At 32.7% G+C, this 19,678-nt stretch overlaps 1 protein-coding gene across 1 annotated transcript in view; it reads right to left on the reverse strand.

Annotated features, from left to right (window-relative positions):
• RYR3 (ryanodine receptor 3) overlaps nucleotides 1–19,678 on the reverse strand; it is a 753,032-nt gene that overhangs the window by 471,694 nt on the left and 261,660 nt on the right. Inside the window, 1 exon segment of the mRNA XM_074289179.1 lies at nucleotides 4,153–4,260. Within this exon segment, the coding sequence (XP_074145280.1) occupies nucleotides 4,153–4,260 (108 nt within the window).

Consider the following 19,678-nt stretch of genomic DNA (forward strand, 5'->3'; position numbering starts at 1 on the left):
AATCAGTGTGATTTTTCATACACAAAGGATACTTTACTCTCTCACTATGCCATGACACAGAGATGATAAAGTTGAATACCAGTAGAAATAAACTTACTAAACTGGCTGATTTTGAAAAAAGTTGAGGACTAATGCAATATTATATTTTATGTCCTATTTATCTGCAAAACTTTGCATCAATGTCAGTTTATGGGATAATACATAAAAATGCCTTACGCCATCATAAGATCTTGAAATGGGAAAAGAGATGGTAATGAGAAATGATTCAATTTAACAATAGTTTCAAAATGTTGATCTGAAGGCCTCTCATGTGCAAAGTCCCCAAATCAATCTATTTGCTTTTTTGAAGGAAGCTATAAAAACCATAGATTTCAAAATCACTAGAGCTTTTTCCACTGTTATTCCAGGAAAAAACTAGAATGAGGATAGTGCCTCAATTTAAATTAATACTAGCACTATTTAATGTTTTTAAAGATCCTGTTCTTATATAGTTCTTTATAGTATTTATCAGTGCAGAAAGAGAACAAGCATCATTCCATTTTAAAGCAGAGGAAATAAAAGTCCAGTGAAGTTGGATAAAAGGTCAAATTTGTCAAAATAAACAATCAGTGAGAGGCATAACAACACAGACTCTTGGAAGAAATTTAGCTTTTCAGGATAGAGGATTAAAAAACAAATTTCCATTTTAATTAAGGATACTGTGTTGACATTACAATCAATGACAAAAGAGAACTATGTGATTTTGGAGGACTTTCAGGTAACTTAGTCTAATCCCTTCATATTTCAAATGAATAAACCAAAGCCTAGGAAGAAGCAATTTGGGTTACAGTCACAGATCCTGATCACATCTCCTGAATTTTAGGAAAATGCTCTGTTTCGTTTTACTATTATGTCTCCAATAAATATGTCCATAAATATAATTCATAAAACTTCACAAACAAAGAATCTTATACGTCTTACTTTTTAATAATCAAGTAGGAAAATGGGCAAAGATAAGCTATTGTCAAGAAGGAAAGAAATGGGAGCAGGGACTGATTCTTAATCTTAACATAATATTCTCTACATACTTAAGGCTTAAGTGTTTGTTAAATTTGAAATTATATAAAAATAAAATGTTAAGTAACATTTATTTCTCTTGCATTCAAAAATAACTTTTAATGTCAAGTGTCTTTTATATAATAATCATGAATGGGGCTCCATGGATTAGCACCAATCCTTTCCCCCATTTCCTTATAAATACACCTGTGTGCACATGCAGGCTCCGCGAGCACACACACACACACACACACACACACACACACACCCATAAGTCACCATTTTCCTATTCTAAAAGTGTATAGAAGATGAAAATCCTATTATCTCCATCTCCATTTCATTTATATGATATAAAAATGGTGGTTGAACCAAATGGTTCAGAAAGGGAGAAGTGCCTACTACATGGAAAGATTCAGGTAAGATCAGGGGTTCTTCACTAATTTTTGTGTGTCTTGGAAAAGTCTATAAAGTCTTTAGAATATTTTTAAATGCATAAAATAAAATACAAAGGCTTTCAAAGGAAGTTTATGATATTAAAAATAGTTATCAAAGTTTTTTTTTGAAGTTCAGAATCTCCAGATTAAGAACTTCTGACACATATAATAGAAGGTTCTTTTATAAGTTTGGGCTAAGCAAGAACCCAGTAATTCTAGAGCTTTGAGTTCCAATTCCATTTCTGTATATTTTAACAAATATTTTTTAGACATAATCTATTGAGAACATGATTAAATTTGGCTTATTTAACTCAATTTAATAAATACATATTGGATGCCTACTTTGTGCAAAGCACTAGACTTTAAGGAGATGCAAAGAAAAAAAAAAAAACATTTTCTGCCCTTAAGAATCTAGTAATTGGGAGTAAGACTTGTGCAGATGAACACTTCAATTGTATTTAGTGATAATATTACCTTTCTGTGACTATTTCTTCATATGGTTAAGCAAACTTTCTAACCTATCTCATAAGCAATTGTAAGGAAAATAACTAATGAAATGAACTTGAAAAGGTTTATAAGTATGAAATACATATTAGAATATGTAACATTATGTATTTACAAGGTTATAAATTTGTCATAAGATAATTCCTTGTTGGCTTCTTGCTTCAAATAATATTTTTTTGAGAATTTGATAAATGAAATTAAGTTTTTTTGGTTCTATTATCCAATTTTCATTCTTTCCTCCTCTGAAGCATATAACATACCCAGAAAACTACACACATGCATATTTATCCAGCAGGATATAAAACTTCAAGGTATAAAATTTCTAGCTTTTTTCACTCTAACTACATGTCTACATGTCTATCTAATTTTTTAGTATTTGCTGAATGCTAGAGGCTTTGAGCTACTTTTAAAATTATGGAAGGATCACAAAATGAATACAGGAAAATGATAGATTAGTTAGGTATATATTCTTAGTATTACAAATTTTTCTAATTAATATAAAAAAATTACTAGTTGAGAGCAACTGGGTTTTTATACCAGAATGACAAATTTAGAGGGCACTGTGAATAGAGTTTAACAAATAGTTAGTAAAACTAATTAATGAAAATTATATCATTTACTCAATAACAGCCTGAGGGGAGATTTTCTCCTGCCACTATGCTCTTCCTAATCTCCTAGTCAATTTCCTTCCTCCCCAAGATTATTAGAGACTTTAGAAGATCACAGAATGGGAAAATTTTCAAAAGAAAAAAAAAAAAGATACTAAGGTGAATTGGCATGAGTACTTACACATACATTGAATCAATATGGGATTGGGTAGGAAACTGAGAGAGGGAGATTATTTTCTTATATGACATGAGGCAGTAATAAATAGGTTTTAAACTTTGACCATATTAGGATACAGTATTCTCATCAAGTAATGTTCCTGGAAAAACAATCTCCTTTTTTTTCATTTGTTATCAGAAGTAACATAACTCTAAATTGGACATTTCCTCTGTTAAAATTTACCTTTCTTCATATAAAAATATAGAGGAATTCATATTTTACATTGGGGAAAATAGGGACCATATCCTTTAGGGCTCTTTAGATTGAAATTAAGATATATTAGTATTAAAGAGAAGATAAGCACATAATTAGGAAATATGTCTCATCTATTCATATCAAACTGTAGTACTAAATTTCTGGCATCTAACTATGACTATTTTTATGTGTATTTTTGAGGGAAGAAGAAATAGAAGAGGTAAATTACAGAGTGATTAGGTACAATAAAAAGAGACAATTAATGGAAACCAAATGACAAAAAGGGAGGAACCCTCCCTTCAAAGAACAGTACAAATCATAATTTAGGTAAATTATTAAAGTTCATCATCATTGTAGACTTGGAGAAGACAGGTACCCAAAGTTCCACAAGTTAGTTAGTTGGAAAGGATCTCCTCATTTCACAGGTGAGAAAATTGAAGCTTAAAAATATTTAATTATGTTTGCACAAGGGTTATACAGCTATTTGATGGTAGATACAAATCTAGAACAGGAGTCTACTATTTCCAGTGACCTTTTTACTGTACCAGAGATATCTTTGATGTTGAGATCTTGACATATTTTCTGACATGAGAGATAATACTAGGCACCATTCCTTAACTAAATGGTTTAGCACAATTTCAGTGACAATAGTAACAATAGTAATAAAATTATATTTCATTTACTTGTCAAAAGTAAAATGAGATTATTCTAAAACTATCCAAGACATTAACTTTCCCCCAGATTTTTTAAAGGATTGTAACAAAATTAGAAGTGGCTACATAGAGTTGTTTACCACACTTATTCTGTGGATGAAGTGGCAAGGAAAGCACCCTTAATTTCTAACCAGGTTTCTTATAGTGATGGTCATAAATGTAATAATTTGGTCCTAAAACAACTTTGTAGTCTCCTGGATACCTTGTCTCATTTATCCTGAGTAGGAGCTGATCAGTGTAAAGGAAGAAGGAATGAGGCCTAAAGTAAGAGAAATAGAAAGAAAAAGAATCTAAAATGAAGGCTATATTTTAGCATCCCCATTAAGATCAACTTAAACTTTCTAAAATCTTCCAATTAAAGATCAGGAAGATGAGTAAAAACCACCTCATGCTTGGAAACTACAGTGCTTCTGAATTTACTCTAAGAATATAAATCAGGTACTTACCCCTTCACTGGCATTTTCACCTGTGTTGGCAAGCATTTCCTGTAGAGCTCTTACAGAGAGAGACTGTTCCAGTACAAAATTGCAGATGCAGAGATCTGGAGGAACATACTGTTGAAATAAAACAAAGAAAAATGACAAAAAATAAGGTTGAAAGCTTGTCAGGCTGACCCAAATCAAGTTCAAATATAAGAAGGGAGGAACAGAATGAAAAGGAAGAAAATAAGAATTTATATAATGCCTACTATGTGCCAAGTACTGTGCTAAGAAGTTTACAAATATGATCACCACAACTTTGAGTAGATGGAGTTATTATCCTCACCTTACCGTCAAAGAAATTGAGGCAAACAAATTAAATGACTTGTCCATAGTCTCAGATCAAGTAATAAGGCCAAAATCTTCCTACCAGAAGTGCGCAAAGCCTAGCCCTGGGATAAAGTCCTAATTCAGGAAGTAAGTCTGTTAGGAGGAGTTAAAAAAAAAAAAAAAAAAAAAAAGACTTGGACCATGAAAAACTAATATGATGATAAAGATACCCAAAATACAAAAAGGAAATAAAGAATCTATATGTGTAAGCCTCAAAAACAAAACAAAACAACAACAAAACAACAATAACAACAAAACAACCCACAAAACAAAAAACCCACATATCTTGAACACATTTATGCTGATTGGCCTATTACTATGTTCCAAATAACAATGATTCATATTTGATCACTAATTGACCTCCCTTGCTAATGGGAAGTTCTTATGTACCCAATAATTAGCTTGAGTACCTACAATTAGCATTATGAATGCAAAATTAGTAAACTATAAGCTCAGACAATTCCATCTAATTTAAGTATGCAATGTTAGCACACCTTATTAATCACAATGTCTTTAAATTCAAGGATTTTGGCATTGGGGGTGAAGAGAAGCTCTTAATTTTGACTATCATAAAATATTCCTTCTACTTAGTCTTTACAACAATTCTACAACAACAGTCAGATAAAAGTAGACACCTTAGAGGATCTGGGCTCTCAACTGGGGTACACACATCACACTAAATGCTGACCGGGTGTTATATGCTCATGGGACTGTAAGATGAGAGGGCCACATGTTTGCATGCTTGTGAGTAATAAACAGCATGACTTATGATGTTGTGAAAACTTACATTCTCTCTCAGTACCTCCTTACCTACAATCCCCATCACAAATTTCAATAAGAATTCCTGGAAAAAATAAAGCAAGAGGTTTGATTTTTTTGTTTGATTTTTAAGACTTTAAAATTATTTTATAAACAAAATGAGAACCCTTGAGGAAAGAAGTAAGGAAAAAATTAAATCACTTGAGTAAAGAATTTATGCCTTAGTTTAAGAAATATAAAAACTTATTCCAGCAATAAACTTCTTAGAAATTAAAATGGTCCATAATAAATGACTAAAGACAAAAGACTAAAAAATAAGAAAATGTAAAGAACTTCAACATCAAGAACAACTTATTTTTTAAAAGATCAGGAAAGGGAGCAGCTAAATGGCATAGTAGATAGAGTACCCTCCCTGAAATCAAGAGGACCTGAGTTCAAATCCAACCTCAAGACATTTAATACTTCCTAGCTGTGTGACCCTGGGCAAGTCACTTAACCCCAATTGCCTAAGCACAAAAAACAAACAAAAAAAAAAAAAAAGAGAGAGAGAGCAGGAAAGGTAATTTAAAAATCACTTGCACTACAAGAAAGTCATGTCCCTCCCACTCAAAAAAAAATTTTAGATCTCATGTTTCAAAAATTAACAGGAAGGAAAATTATTCCAAATCTATTAGAAAAAGAGGTAAAACAGAAAGAATTCACTTGTCTAAAGGAAACTCAAAAATGAAAACTCCTAGAAACATTATCAACAAAACCACCAGCTTCCAGGACAAAGGTGGGGAGATACATTAGGGAAAAAAGAGAGGATGTATGGGGAATATCACTGATCTCAATAGTTTTAATAGACTTAAAAAAAAAAAAAAGAGTTGAGCAATATCTGAATCTTCTGTATTCTACACTACTCAAAGGAGGGCAAAACACATATAGATTTAGGGACAGAAATATATGAAACAAAAGGGAAACAATAGAAGAGAGAGGGTGAGAGGTGGAATAAGGACATTGATATACAGAGAAATGAATTATAAGTGAAACAAATTTCTTACATTATTAGAAAGTAAAAAGCAAAGACAGTTTTAAAATGATAAAAAAGGAGTAAATCTCAACTGGAGTCTGGACAAAAGAAAAAGAAGGGTAGAGGACCAGAATCAGAGTTCATTCAGCATACTCTCACTAATTTTTTGTTAAGAGAGGGAGGAGAGACGGTAAAACAAAGAAAGTCACATAAACTCAAGTCAAGCCAACACACATTTATTAAGCAAAAGTAAGCAATATGCTAAGGACTGGGAATACAAAGAAAGAAAAAAACAATCTCTGCAAAAAGCTCTTATTAAGTCATGGCTTATAAACAAAAATATATACAGGATAAACTGAAAATAATTTCATAGAGGAGGTACTATGATAAAGGGAATCAGGAATAGATTCTTGCTGAAGGTAGTATTCTAATTAAAGCTTGAAGAAAACCAGGAAGAAGAGACAAGGGAGAAAATTGTAAGCATTGGGAACAGTCACTGAAAATGCAGTGAAGATAGGAGTGTGGTACGCCAAAACAGCAATGAGGACAGTGACAATGGCTCAGAATACTTGGAAGAAATTAAGGTGGAAAAGAAGAAAGATAGGAGAGACCAGGTTGCAGGGTTTTTAAAGTCAAACAGAATATTTTGTATTTGATTCTATAAAATGGTCATACTTCCACTTTAAGTTCAATTTAACAGATAAGCAGAAGATGAACAAAGTAGGGAATCTTGAGGAAGGGATACCAAAGAACAGACTGGTAGGTTATTGTAAAAGTCCAGGTATGAAGGTGGTTGTAGCAGTAGAGGTATATAGTGTATACAGAAAAGTTATTATGAAGGTATATTTAATTGATCGATTATGGATCTAGAGGAGAAAAGAAGAGTGAAAGAAACAAGGATAATATCTGGGCCCAAACTAGGTTATTAAGATAATGATGGTGGCCTCAACACTAATAGGAACATTAGGCAGAAAATTTTAGGAGAAAGATAATGAGTTAAATATTAGACATGCTGAGTTTTTTAAAGCAAGTTTTTCTTTTTCTTCTTTTTTTTTTAGGTTATACATGTACATTCTTTTTTTTTAATATTTCCATATGAGAGAAAAATCAGAACAAAAGGGAAAAAATGTGAGAAAGAAAAAAAGAAAAAAAAAAGGTGAAAATAATGTGTATTCATTCACATTCAGTCTCCATAGATCTCTCTCTGAATGAAGATGACATTTTCCATCCAAAGATTATCGAAATTGCCTTAGATCATTGAATTGCTGAGAACCAATTCTATCATAGTTGATCATCACAAAATATTGTTGCTATGTACAATGTTTTTTCTGGTTCTGTTTACTTTACTCAGCATGACTTCATGTTGCACCATACTAGAATCATAAAAGAAACTTGGCAGAACTCCTTTGCCTATTTTCCCAATCAGTATTATATTATAGTATTGGTATCAATTGTTTTTTAAACATTTGGTAGAATTCTTTTGGCCCTGGAGATTTTTTTCTTAAGGAGTTTACTGATGATTCTATTTATAAAATGGAGTGATTCAAGTATTTTATGCTCTCTTTTGTTAATCTGGGAAGCTTATATATCTCTTAATTATTGTTTTAATTTCTTTTTCATTGGTGGTAAATTCACTGTTTTCATTTTTGAGACTGGTAATTTTGTTTTCTTCTTTTCCTAATCAAATTAATCAAGGGTTTGTTGGGCTTTTTCATAAAACTAAACTCTTAGTTTAGTTATTAGTTTAATAGTTTTCTTACTTTTTCTTAATCTTTCATTGATTTGATTTTCAGAATTTCTAATTTGATATTTAATTGAGATTTTAAATTTGTTTTTCTAAATTTTTTAATTGTACACCAAATTCACTGATCTCCTCTTTCTCTTTTTTATTTATGTAAGTATTTAGAAAAAAATTTCTCCTAAGAAATTTTGAATCCCATTGAGTTTTGTTATATTGTCTCATTATTATGATTATTCTAAATGGAACTGATCGTTGCTATAATTTGTTGTCTGACCCACTCAATCTTTATATTTAATTTCCAATTAGATTTTAGTGTATCTTTCTCTAGCCTTTTATTGAATGTAATGTTCCTTGCATTGTAATTGAAAAGGATGCTTTTACTATATCTACTTTTCTTTATTTGACGATGAGACTTTTATCCCTCTCCCTCCTTTCCCATGGTCAATTTGACCTGTAGGTACCATGTGCCATCAAGAAGAAGACATTATTCCTTTCTATCCCCATTTTGTTTTCTCCAAAGGTCTATTGTATCTAAGATTCTATTAAACCTCTCCCCCTAATTTCTATTTTGTTCATTTTGTGATTAGATTTATCTAATTCTGATAGGGGGAAGTTGAGATGCTCCACTAGTATTGTTTTGCTGTCTAATGTTGTAATTGGCTTAATTTCTTCAAGAATTTGGATGCCGTACCACTTGTGCACATGCTTAGTATTGACATTACTTAATTGTCTGTGATATATTTTTAACAGTATGTAGCTTCCTTCCTTATATCTTTTAATTAAATCTATTTTTGCTTTTGCCTTGTCTGAGATCAGAATTGCTACCTCTGATGTTTTTGCTTCAATTGCAGCATAACAAATTCTGCTCCAGTCTTTTACCCTTACTCTGTGTGTACCTCTCTATTGCAAATACGTTTCTTTTGTAAACAACATATTGTAGGATTCTGATATTAACCCAATCTGCTATTTACTTCCCTTTTATGGAAGAGTTCACCCCACTCACATTCACAGTTTTGATTACCACCTATGCATTTTCCTCCATCCTATTTTCTCGCTTGCATATGTTTTTTTCTCTTTTCATCTTGTCCCTTCTCACTAGTGTTTTCCCTTCTATCACCCTTCCTTTTTTTTTAACCTCTTTTCCTATGTTTCTGCTCTCCTTTTGATCTGGTCCTTCCCTTTTCTTTCCGTTTTCTCCTCTTACTTCCTATAAGGGAAAATGAAATTCTATGTTTAAATGAATGTGTATAATATTCCCTCTTTGAGCCAAAACTAATGAGATTAAGCTTCAAACAATGTTTATTCCTCTCTTTTCTTTTCCTGTACTAGAATAGGTCTTTTGTGCCTCTTTATGTGATGTGATTTACCCCATTTCACTTTCTTCTCTCACCACAATCTTTTTTCCAATGCTAAATATCTTTTTCTTTAATATCAACACATCACTTTATACCCATACTCTCTGTCTATGTATGCCTTCTCTAACTACCCTAATAAAAGATACAGTTCTCAAGAGTTATAAGTATCATCTTCCCCTTTAGGGATGTAAACAATTTAATCTTTACATAATATGTTTTTGTTTTTTTTTCTTTCTTGTTTATCTTTCTTTGCTTCTCTTGAGTCCTGAATTTGTGGATTTAGTTTTCTGTTTAGTACTGGTCTTTTCAATAGAAGTGATTGAAACTTCCCTATTTCATTGTAAGTCCATTTCTTCCCTTAAAAAGTGATGCTCAGTTTTACCAGGTAGTTGACACATGGTTATAATCCAAAGTCCTTTGCATTCCAGAATATGGTATTCTTGGCCTTCAAATCCTTTATTCTAGAAACTGCCAAAACCTGAATAATCTTGGCTGTGGCTGCTTGACACTTGAATTGTTTGTTTCTGGCAATCTGTTTTCCTTGAGATTATAATTTTGCAACATTGTTTCTCTGAATTTTCCTTGTGGGATATCTTTCAAGAGGTAATTTATGGTTTCTTTCAATGACTATTTTGCCCTCTCATTCCAAAATATCAGGGCGGTTTTTCTTGGTGATCTCTTGAAGAATGCTATCCAAGTTCTTTTGGGGAGGGGGTTATAGCCTTCAGGTAGTCCAATAACTTCTAAACTATCTCCCCTGTATCTGTTTTCCAGCTCAGCTGTTTTTACAATCTGGTATTTTACATTTTCTTCAATTTTTAAAAATTCATTTTAGTTTGACTGATTTTTGATATTTCAGTCATTAGTTTCTATATGATCAGTTCTAGTTTTTAATACATGATTCTCTATAGTATTTCCTTTTCAATTCAGGGAATTTTTTTTTCTGATTTTTTTTCATTTAACCAATTGTAATTTTTTTAAGGAATTATGTTGGGGGTCACTGTCCCAACTCCTGAGTGGAACAGGCCTTATATGACCAGCACTGCCTGTTCACCTAAAAGGGGAAGACTGTGAGTAATGAGGGGTGAGAGCCAGGGTTGGGTGACAATCCATTTATTACAAAGACTGCAGGTCCTAAAATAAATCCACATAAATCCTCAGCATTCTTATATATCACCAACAAAATGCAACAGCAAGAGATACAAAGAGAAATTCCATTCCAAACAAATGTTGAGAGTATAAAGTATTTGGGAATCCATCTACCAAAGAATAGTCAGGAATTATATGAGAAAAATTACAAAACACTTGCCACAAAAATAAAGTCAGATTTAAATAATTGGAAAGACATTCAGTGCTCTTGGATAGGCCGAGCGAATATAATAAAGATGACAATACTCCCCAAACTAATCTATTTATTTAGTGCTATACCAATCAGACTCCCAAGAAACTATTTTAATGACCTAGAAAAAATAACATCAAAATTTATATGGAAGAATAAAAGGTCGAGAATTGCAAGGGAACTAATGAAAAAAAAGTCAGAGGAAGGTGGTCTAAGTGTACCTGATCTAAAGCTATATTATATAGCAGCAGTCACCAAAACCATTTGGTACTGGCTAAGAAATAGAACGGTAGATCAGTGGAACAGATTAGATACAAAGGACAAAAAGGGGTACATCTATAGCAATCTAATCTTTGACAAACCCAAAGATACCAACATTAGGGACAAAAATTCATTATTCGGAAGAAACTGTTGGGAAAACTGGAAATTAGTATGGCAGAAATTAGATATGGACCCACACTTAACACCATATACCAAGATAAGATCAAAATGGGTCCATGATTTAGGCATAAAGAATGAGATCATAAATAGATTAGAGGAACAGAGAATAGTCTACCTCTCAGACCTGTGGAGGAGGAAGGAATTTATGACCAGAGGAGAATTAGAGATCATTATTGATCACAAAATAGAAGATTTTGATTACATCAAACTAAAAAGTTTCTGTACAAACAATACTAATGCAAACAACATTAGAAGGGAAGTAACAAATTGGGAAAATATTTTTAAAAGTAAAGGTTCTGACAAAGGTCTCATTTCCAAAATATATAGAGAACTGACCCTGATTTATAGGAAACCAAACCATTCCAAAGATATGAACAGACAATTCTCAGATGATGAAATTGAAACTATTTCCACTCATATGAAAAAGTGTTCCAAATCACTACTGATCAGAGAAATGCAAATTAAGACAACTCTGAGATACCACTACACACCTGTCAGATTGGCTAAAATGACAGGAACAAATAATGATGAATGTTGGAGGGGATGTGGGAAAACTGGGACACTGATACATTGTTGGTGGAGTTGTGAAAGAATCCAGTCATTCTGGAGAGCAATTTGGAACTATGCCCAAAAAGTTGTCAAACTGTGCATACCCTTTGACCCAGCATTGCTGTTATTGGGATTATATCCCAAAGAAATACTAAAGAGTGGAAAGGGACCTGTATGTGCCAAAATGTTTGTGGCAGCTTTTTGTTGTAGCTAGAAACTGGAAGTTGAATGGATGTCCATCAATTGGAGAATGGTTGGGTAAATTGTGGTATATGAAGGTTATGGAATATTATTGCTCTGTAAGAAATGACCAGCAGGAGGAATACAGAGAGGCTTGGAGAGACTTAAATCAACTGTTGCTGAGTGAAATGAGCAGAACCAGAAGATCGCTATACACTTCAACAACAATACTGTATGAGGATGTATTCTGATGGAAGTGGAAATCTTCAACATAAAGAAGATCCAACTCACTTCCAGTTGATCAATGATGGACAGAAATAACTATACCCAGAGAAGGAACACTGGGAAGCGAATGTAAATTGTTAGCACTACTGTCTATCTACCCAGGTTACTTATACCTTCGGAAGCTAATAATTAATGTGCAACAAGAAAAAGGTATTTACACACATATATTGTATCTAGGTTATATTGTAACACATGTAAAATGTATGGGATTACCTGCCATCGGGGGGAGGGAGTGAGGGAGGGAGGGGATAATTTGGAAAAATGAATTAAAAAAAAAAAAGACTGCAGGTCCTTTTTATCATATTGGTGCTTGTTTCTAGTTACTACTTCATATGTAATCACATTTTAGCCTATATTAGATAGGAAGCTACAGGTAAATATGTTGTGTGCATTCCTTTCCTAATAAGGATATTCAAGATACTGCCTTCCAAGATCAGGCATGCCTCCCTTGGGAACTGCCACATTGCTCCTTTGGATGGGACCCCCTTCTTCCCAGTGCCATCTTGTTCACCCTTATAAGGCTACCCTCAGATTACCTGAGCGGTGCCTAAGGCTGGCGGAGCAGTGGAGGGGGGAAGGGGGTTTGGCAGGCCCTCTTACAGAATTACTTTCTTTATCCAAGCTGTTGAACTCTCTCCTGCATACCTTGTTTCTTTTTCCAAATTATCTTCAACCTCCTCTCATTTAATTTTTAAAAATCTGTATGGCTTTTTCAAGAAGGCTTTTTAGGCTTGAGACCAATTTATAATCCTCTTAGAAGTTTCCCATGTGGATATCTGGTCCTCCTCTGTGATGATATTTTAGACTTTCTTGTCACTTATAGTAGTTTTCTAGGGTTAAGGTTCTTTTCTGTTGTTTATTTTTTCTTTCTTTTTCTTAATTTGTGGCTTTTAAAGTTGAGGTCTGCTCCTGGGGCACAGGGAGTACTGTTCCAAGCTACTTGGGCAGCTTTGAGGCCCTTTGTGATAGGTGTTATGCACACAGTGCTGAGGGTAGCCAAACCTCATTGCCTGTTGTAGCCTGGTTTCCTGGGCTGACATTTTGTCTTCTGCAGTGAGACTGGAGGCTGCTCCACTGCTCTGCTTTGCTACTGTTCTACTGAGCCATAACAAAAAGTCTGAGTTGCTGATTTGCTGTGAACAAAACCTTCCCACTGGTTTTCCCTGATAATTTCTGAACTGGACTGTGCACTCCTTTCTCCCCAGTAAGTCTGACTTTTCTTGAAGTCCTTCCAACATATCTTATCCTGGAAAATTGTTTCATTCCATCTCTTGTTAGGCTCTGTCATTCCTGACTGTGTTCAGAGGCTTGGTTTCATGTGGTTTGTGAGGGAAACTAAGAGTTTTATGGCTTCACTCTGCCATCTTGGCTCCATTTCCATAAGTACCATCTTCTTTTTATTTAATATATGTTTGTAGGGATAGAATTTTTTTATTGAGAGCTGCTTTAACTAGAGCCTAGAAATCTTGATATGTTGGTTCATTATAATTTATTTCACATAATTATTGTTTTCTTTATTTGTTCTTTGAATCACCTATTATTTAGAGGTTCATTATTAAGTCCCCATTTAGATATGTTTTGTTTATGCTACTTGAACTAAATGTTTTTTTTATAGTATTACAGTTTGTAGAGAATGTTTTCAGTATTTTTACCTTTTTATATACATTTGCAGTATCTCTGAGTTCTAATGCATATCAATTATTGTAATTTTTCATGAAGTGCTAAGAAATACAATTAGCTTTTCCATATCACAGCTTTTCATTGCAGATCAGCCAAAGAAACTAAATGGGAATTTGGGGGGAGTTATGTGGAAAACATAGACAACACATGAAGACCAGCAGATGACACAGAAAAATCTAAAAATTCAGAAACACATAAAATGCAGGAATGGAATTGTATAATATCAACACATTGTATCTTTTATAAACAATTTTTCCTTTCCTGGCATAAAGGTAGGTCCAAAAAATTTTACACAGATTTACTAGATCACCGGGCTTCTATGCCTTTAACCCCTACAATTTGGAAAGGATAATTGTTTATACTTTGTTAATACTTTCATGATTGGCACATAGTAAGCGATTTTTGATTGTTTAACCACACTTCCACTTAAAAGGCACTATACGTATTTAGCACTAATTTCATTTGCAATTTGTTCAAATCTGTATTTTCCTTTTTTGCTTATTTTTCTGCTATATTTGTCCAAAGTTGAAAAACATCAAATTCCCTGTCACTACTGCATTAAGAACCATGTCCTCAGATAATCAGTTTTTTTTTTTCTTTATGAATTTAGATGCAAAGGTATTTGAGTATATTGTGTTGTGTTATTGTTCAATCATGCCTAACTTTTTGTTAGGGATTTTCCTGAAAAGATATTGGAATGGTTTGCCATTTCCTTCTCCAGCTCATATTATACTTGGAGAACTGAGCTAAACAGAGTTAAGTGATCTACTTAGATTCACATACCCAATAAATGACTAAGGCCAGGCTGGAACTCATGAATATGAGTTTTTCTGACTCCAGGTTCAGTACTCTATACACTATGCTGTCCAACTGGCTTGAATTATTTTATACATTTTTAATATTTATATTAATTTGCTTCCTAAGGGCATAATACATTTTCTCATTTATTCTATTTCATGTTGTGAATTATTTTTTGTTTTGATAGTGTGATTTTTTTTTTACTGCTTTTGTAGGTTTGCCTTATGCATAGGCCTTCTCTACTCCATATCCCCCAGAGATACTCATTTTCATTCTTTGTATATTTTTAGTTATATTTTTTGAAAGCAACAGATTGTGAACTATTTTCTCTTATTAAATCCAACATGATTTTTTGTTTTACTGTATTATTTAATCCATTCATATGTAAAATTATGAGAGTTAAGTTTATATTTTCCTAAATTGATCTCTATTATTTTTTTTCTAAGTTAAGATTCTTTCTTCTTTCTTTGTAAAGATAGTACTTAATATTTTCTACAATTTTAATACAAGCTATTTTAAGACAACCCTATTTTCACAGTTGTCTCCTCTTAACACCATATGCCTTTCCCACTTCATGCTTGTTACCCTTTCCCTAGTTTTTCTTAACTCAGTAGTTCCAGTATTTCTCCCTTTTATCTAATTATCTGTTTCTTCTCAACTTTTTCCCTCTCAGTTAAGTAATCAAATAAATTCCCCTTTCTCCTGATCTTCAAGTTGTTTTAAAATTTTCTACATCTTTGTCTCAGAAATATTTTTCTCATTCTCTTCATTATTTATCTTCCTTTTCTATGTTAGATGTGTTTTATGATTTATGATCTTTATACTTATTTATTACTTCTTCAGGATCTATATTCTGCATAGAAGTAAAGTTTCTAAATTACCTATTTTGCATTCTCTCTTCTTAAGACCTTCTGTGCTATGACCTGGAGATTTTCTTCCAGGGAGACCTTTTGCCTCTTGTACTTTCACATTTAAACATAAAAATGCCAATTCTGGCATTTTTATGTTTAAGGGGAAAGGGATACATGTTATTTCAATGTGGGAATCATCTCATGTCCCAAATGTGTAATTCATTATAAATTATCTTTTTATCCTACCACCTGCTGTGAAATCTCCTTTCAGGGTCCACACCCTCCCATTCCTCTGTAAACAAAACAATCAATTTCATAGAAAATGGGGAAAATGACCATAGTAAATATAAACATTGGTAAAAGGAGTCAGTTGCTCCAGGAGCTGTAATTCTCCTTTTCCTGAGGAACAGATAAATTGTTAGTCTCTAAGAACCAAATATTTTATATATTCTTATTATAGTATTTCTCTCCCCTCCATTCCCACCTCTTTCCTCATGGAAGCGTTTTGGATGAGATACTCTCTAACCAATGAAAAAAAAGATTTCCCATCTTTCCCCCTCGTTTAACCATATTCTTAATCATCTCACCCATTCTCCTGTAAGTCTTTTTCTTTCTGGGAATCAATGGGAACATTTTTTACTCTATTGTTAAACTTTGACTTAAATAAGGGCCATCAAATAATCTTTTCCTTCCATTTCCTCCTTTATATGCCTTAACATATTGCAACTTAGTCTGCTTAAAAATAATATCAGTTTAGATCTTGATATTTCAAGTCTATTTTTCACCATAACTTTCTTCCTTATTTTCTTTAAAAAGAAATTTCTCAATGGTTTTTCTTACTATTTTGCTGTTGTTGCTGAAATAATTATTTATTTGCTTTACCTTTCTTGTAATTTTTTCCAAGATTTACCTTTATTGTATTTCTACTGTCTAATTTCTTCTTAGAAATGCTCTGAAGCAATTTTTTTATTGAATCTCCATCATTTTATATTAAGGATTAATCTCAGATTTGCAAAATATGTCACTTGTGTTGTGAGCCTCCTTGCTCTTCAAAACACATCAATTCAATTTCTCTTACAATTTCTGATGGGTGCAGAATAGACTTATGTTATTCAATTTTCCTTCTTTTATATATTTTTATTTTTTTTAATTTTATTTATTTAATATTTCCCCCAGTTACATTGAAAACAATTTTTTTTACATTTGTTGCTTTTCTGATTTTTTATTATAGCAAGTTTATTTGTTTTTAATACAAACTGCTTTATGAATCATATTGGGAGAGAAAAATCAGAGCTAAAGGAAAAAAACTGCTGGAGAGATTAAAAAAAACAGAAAAAAAGAAATGAGCATAGCATCTGTTGATTTATATTCAATTTTCTTAGATCTTTTTTTTTTTGGATGTAGATATCATTTTCTGTCAAAAGTCTATCAAGATTGCTTTGTATCACTGAATCTCCAAGAATAACCAAGCCTTTGCTAGTTCATCATTGCATATTCTTGCTGTATTCTTGGTTTTGCTTGTTTCACTCAGCATCATTTCATATAAATCTTTCCAAGCCTTTCTATAATCAGCTTGTTCATCAGTTTTTATAGAACAATAACATTCCATTACCTGTTCACACAGCTTGTTCAAGCAAGCCATTCCTCAACTGATGGGATTCACTCTTTTTCCAATTCTTTGCTACCAAAAAAGAGATGCTACTAGCATTTGTGCACATGTGGGTCCTCTTCCCTCCTTTATAATTTCCTTGAGACACAGACCCAGTAATGGCTCTGCTGAGTCAAAGGATATACATAGTTTTATAGCCCTTTGGGCTTAGTTCCAGATTGCTCTTCATAATGGTTAGATTGTTTCACAACTACACCAACAATGCATTCAGTTTTCCCACATCCCCTCCAACTTTTACTGTTATCTTTTCTTATCATCTTAGCCAATCTAAGAGATGTGAAGTGGTACCTCAGAGCTGTTTTAATTTCCATTTCTCTAATGAATAGTGATTTAAAGCATTTTTTCATATAACTATAAATGGCTTTAATTTCATCATTTGAAAATTGTTCATATCTTTTGACCATTTATCAATTGGGGAATGATCTGTATTCTTATAAATTTGATGCAGTTCTTTATGTATTTTAGAAATGAAACCTTTACTAAAAAAATATTGTCTGTAAGGATTTTTTCCGGCTTTGTACTTCCCTTTTAAGCTTGTTTCTGTTGGTTTTGTTTGTGTAAAAATTTTAATTTAATGTAATCAATTTATAATGTTCCTTAATTCTTCTTTGGTCATACATTCCTCCCTTCTCCAAAGATCTGATAAGTAAATTATCCCTTGTTCTCCTAAATTGTTTATGATGTTATCTTTTATACTTAAATCATATATCAATTTTTGACTTTATTTTGGTATGAGATTGAGATGTAGCTCTAAGCTGATTTTCTGACATTATTTTCTAGTTATCCCAGCAGTTTTTGTCAAATAGTGAGTTCTTGTTCCAGAGGCTGGGGTCTTTGGGTGTGTCAAACACTAGATTACTATAGTTATTGACTATTTTGTCCTGTGAACCTAACCTGACTCACCACTTTATTTCTTAAACAGTATCAAATGGTTTTGATGACTGCTACTTTATAATATACTGTTAGATTTAGTACTGCTAAGCCATCATAATTTATATTTTTTCATTAATTCCTTTGATATTCTTGACATTTTGTTCTTCCAGATGAATTTTGTTATTTTTTTCTAGTTCTATAAAATAATGTTTTGGCAGTTTGATTGATATGGTACTAAACAAATAGACCAATTTAGGAAGAATTGTCATATTTATTATATTAGCTCAGCCTAGCCATGAATGATATATGATGTTTTCCCAATTGTTTAGATCTAATTTTATTTGTGTGAGTAGTATTTTATAATTGTGTTCACAGTTCTTGGTTTTGTCTTGGCAAGGAGACCGCCAAGTATTTTATTTTGTCTACAATAATTTTAAATGGAATATCTCTTTCTAGCTCTTGCTGATGGGCTTTGTCAGTAATATGTAGAAATGCTGATGAGTTGTGTGGGTTTATTTTATATCCTGCAATTTTATTAAAGCCGTGAATTCTTTCTAGTATATCATCATATCATTTGCAAAGAGTGATAGTTGTATTTCTCCAATGACTAATCTAATTGAAGGCAATTTCTTTTTATTTTCTTATTGCTAAAGCCAACATTTCTAGTACAATGTTAAAATATACTGGTGATAATGGGAATTCTTGGTTCATTCCTGATCTTATCCTGTCCTTTCCTTTCCTTTTCCTCTTTCTTCTCTTTGAGATTTCTTCTGTGGAATTCTAAGCTCCTATGAGTGTGTGTTTTGGTTTGCCCTATGACTATAATAGCTTTCTATGGAGAAGGTTCTTTTGTGTTCCTTGCTCATTTTCTTTCCTTTTCTTTTGGTATTTCCTCCTTTTTACTTTTAAGGTGGAGCTCTACTCCTATGGTAAAGGTGGTACTCTCCCAACCTTTCTATACAGCTCTGGGCGTTGGCTTTAAGCATAGGGATCCCTTGTGTTTGTAGTGGGTAGCTTTGTCTGCTGTGTTCAGCAAACAGTATAGTTTCCCAGAATTTGTCTTGAGTTGGGACTGGAAGTTGCCCTTCTTATTTGCTCTTCTACAGAATCAGGACTGAGGGTTTTAGTTGTTGATTCATTGTGATTAAGACCCTCTCACCAGCTTTCCCAGAATCTATATGAGCTGGACTGAATACTCTTCATACCAGTGAGACTGACCTTTCTTGGAGTTTTTTCAGTCTACCTTGTGCTGGAGACTGGTTTCATTCCATCAGACTCTGTTCAGAGGCTTGGTTTCATGTGGTTTTCAAGGAAAACTTGGAGAGCTCAAGCTGTCCAAAGCTTCAGACTTTTGCATAATGCTGTTTTCAGAACTTTTTTTCTGGATGTTTGAAAGTTTTCAGTATTCCAAGGTGGTATATAATTTGGGGAAAGGTATGCTCACTACTTACCTGGTGTTTACTTTGTTTCTTTCTTATATACATATTTATTTATAAATAAGTAAATATAGAAAAATAAAAACAGAAAAAAGAAAAATAAATACAGAAAGTAAATACAGAAAGGCTGTGTAGATTTATGGTAGTAGGACAAGGTTTGTAAGTAAATACAGAAAAAAGAAAAAAATAAAATAG

This window comes from Sminthopsis crassicaudata, chromosome 2 (genome assembly GCF_048593235.1).
Source record: "Sminthopsis crassicaudata isolate SCR6 chromosome 2, ASM4859323v1, whole genome shotgun sequence".
In the NCBI taxonomy this organism is placed as follows: Eukaryota; Metazoa; Chordata; class Mammalia; order Dasyuromorphia; family Dasyuridae; genus Sminthopsis; species Sminthopsis crassicaudata.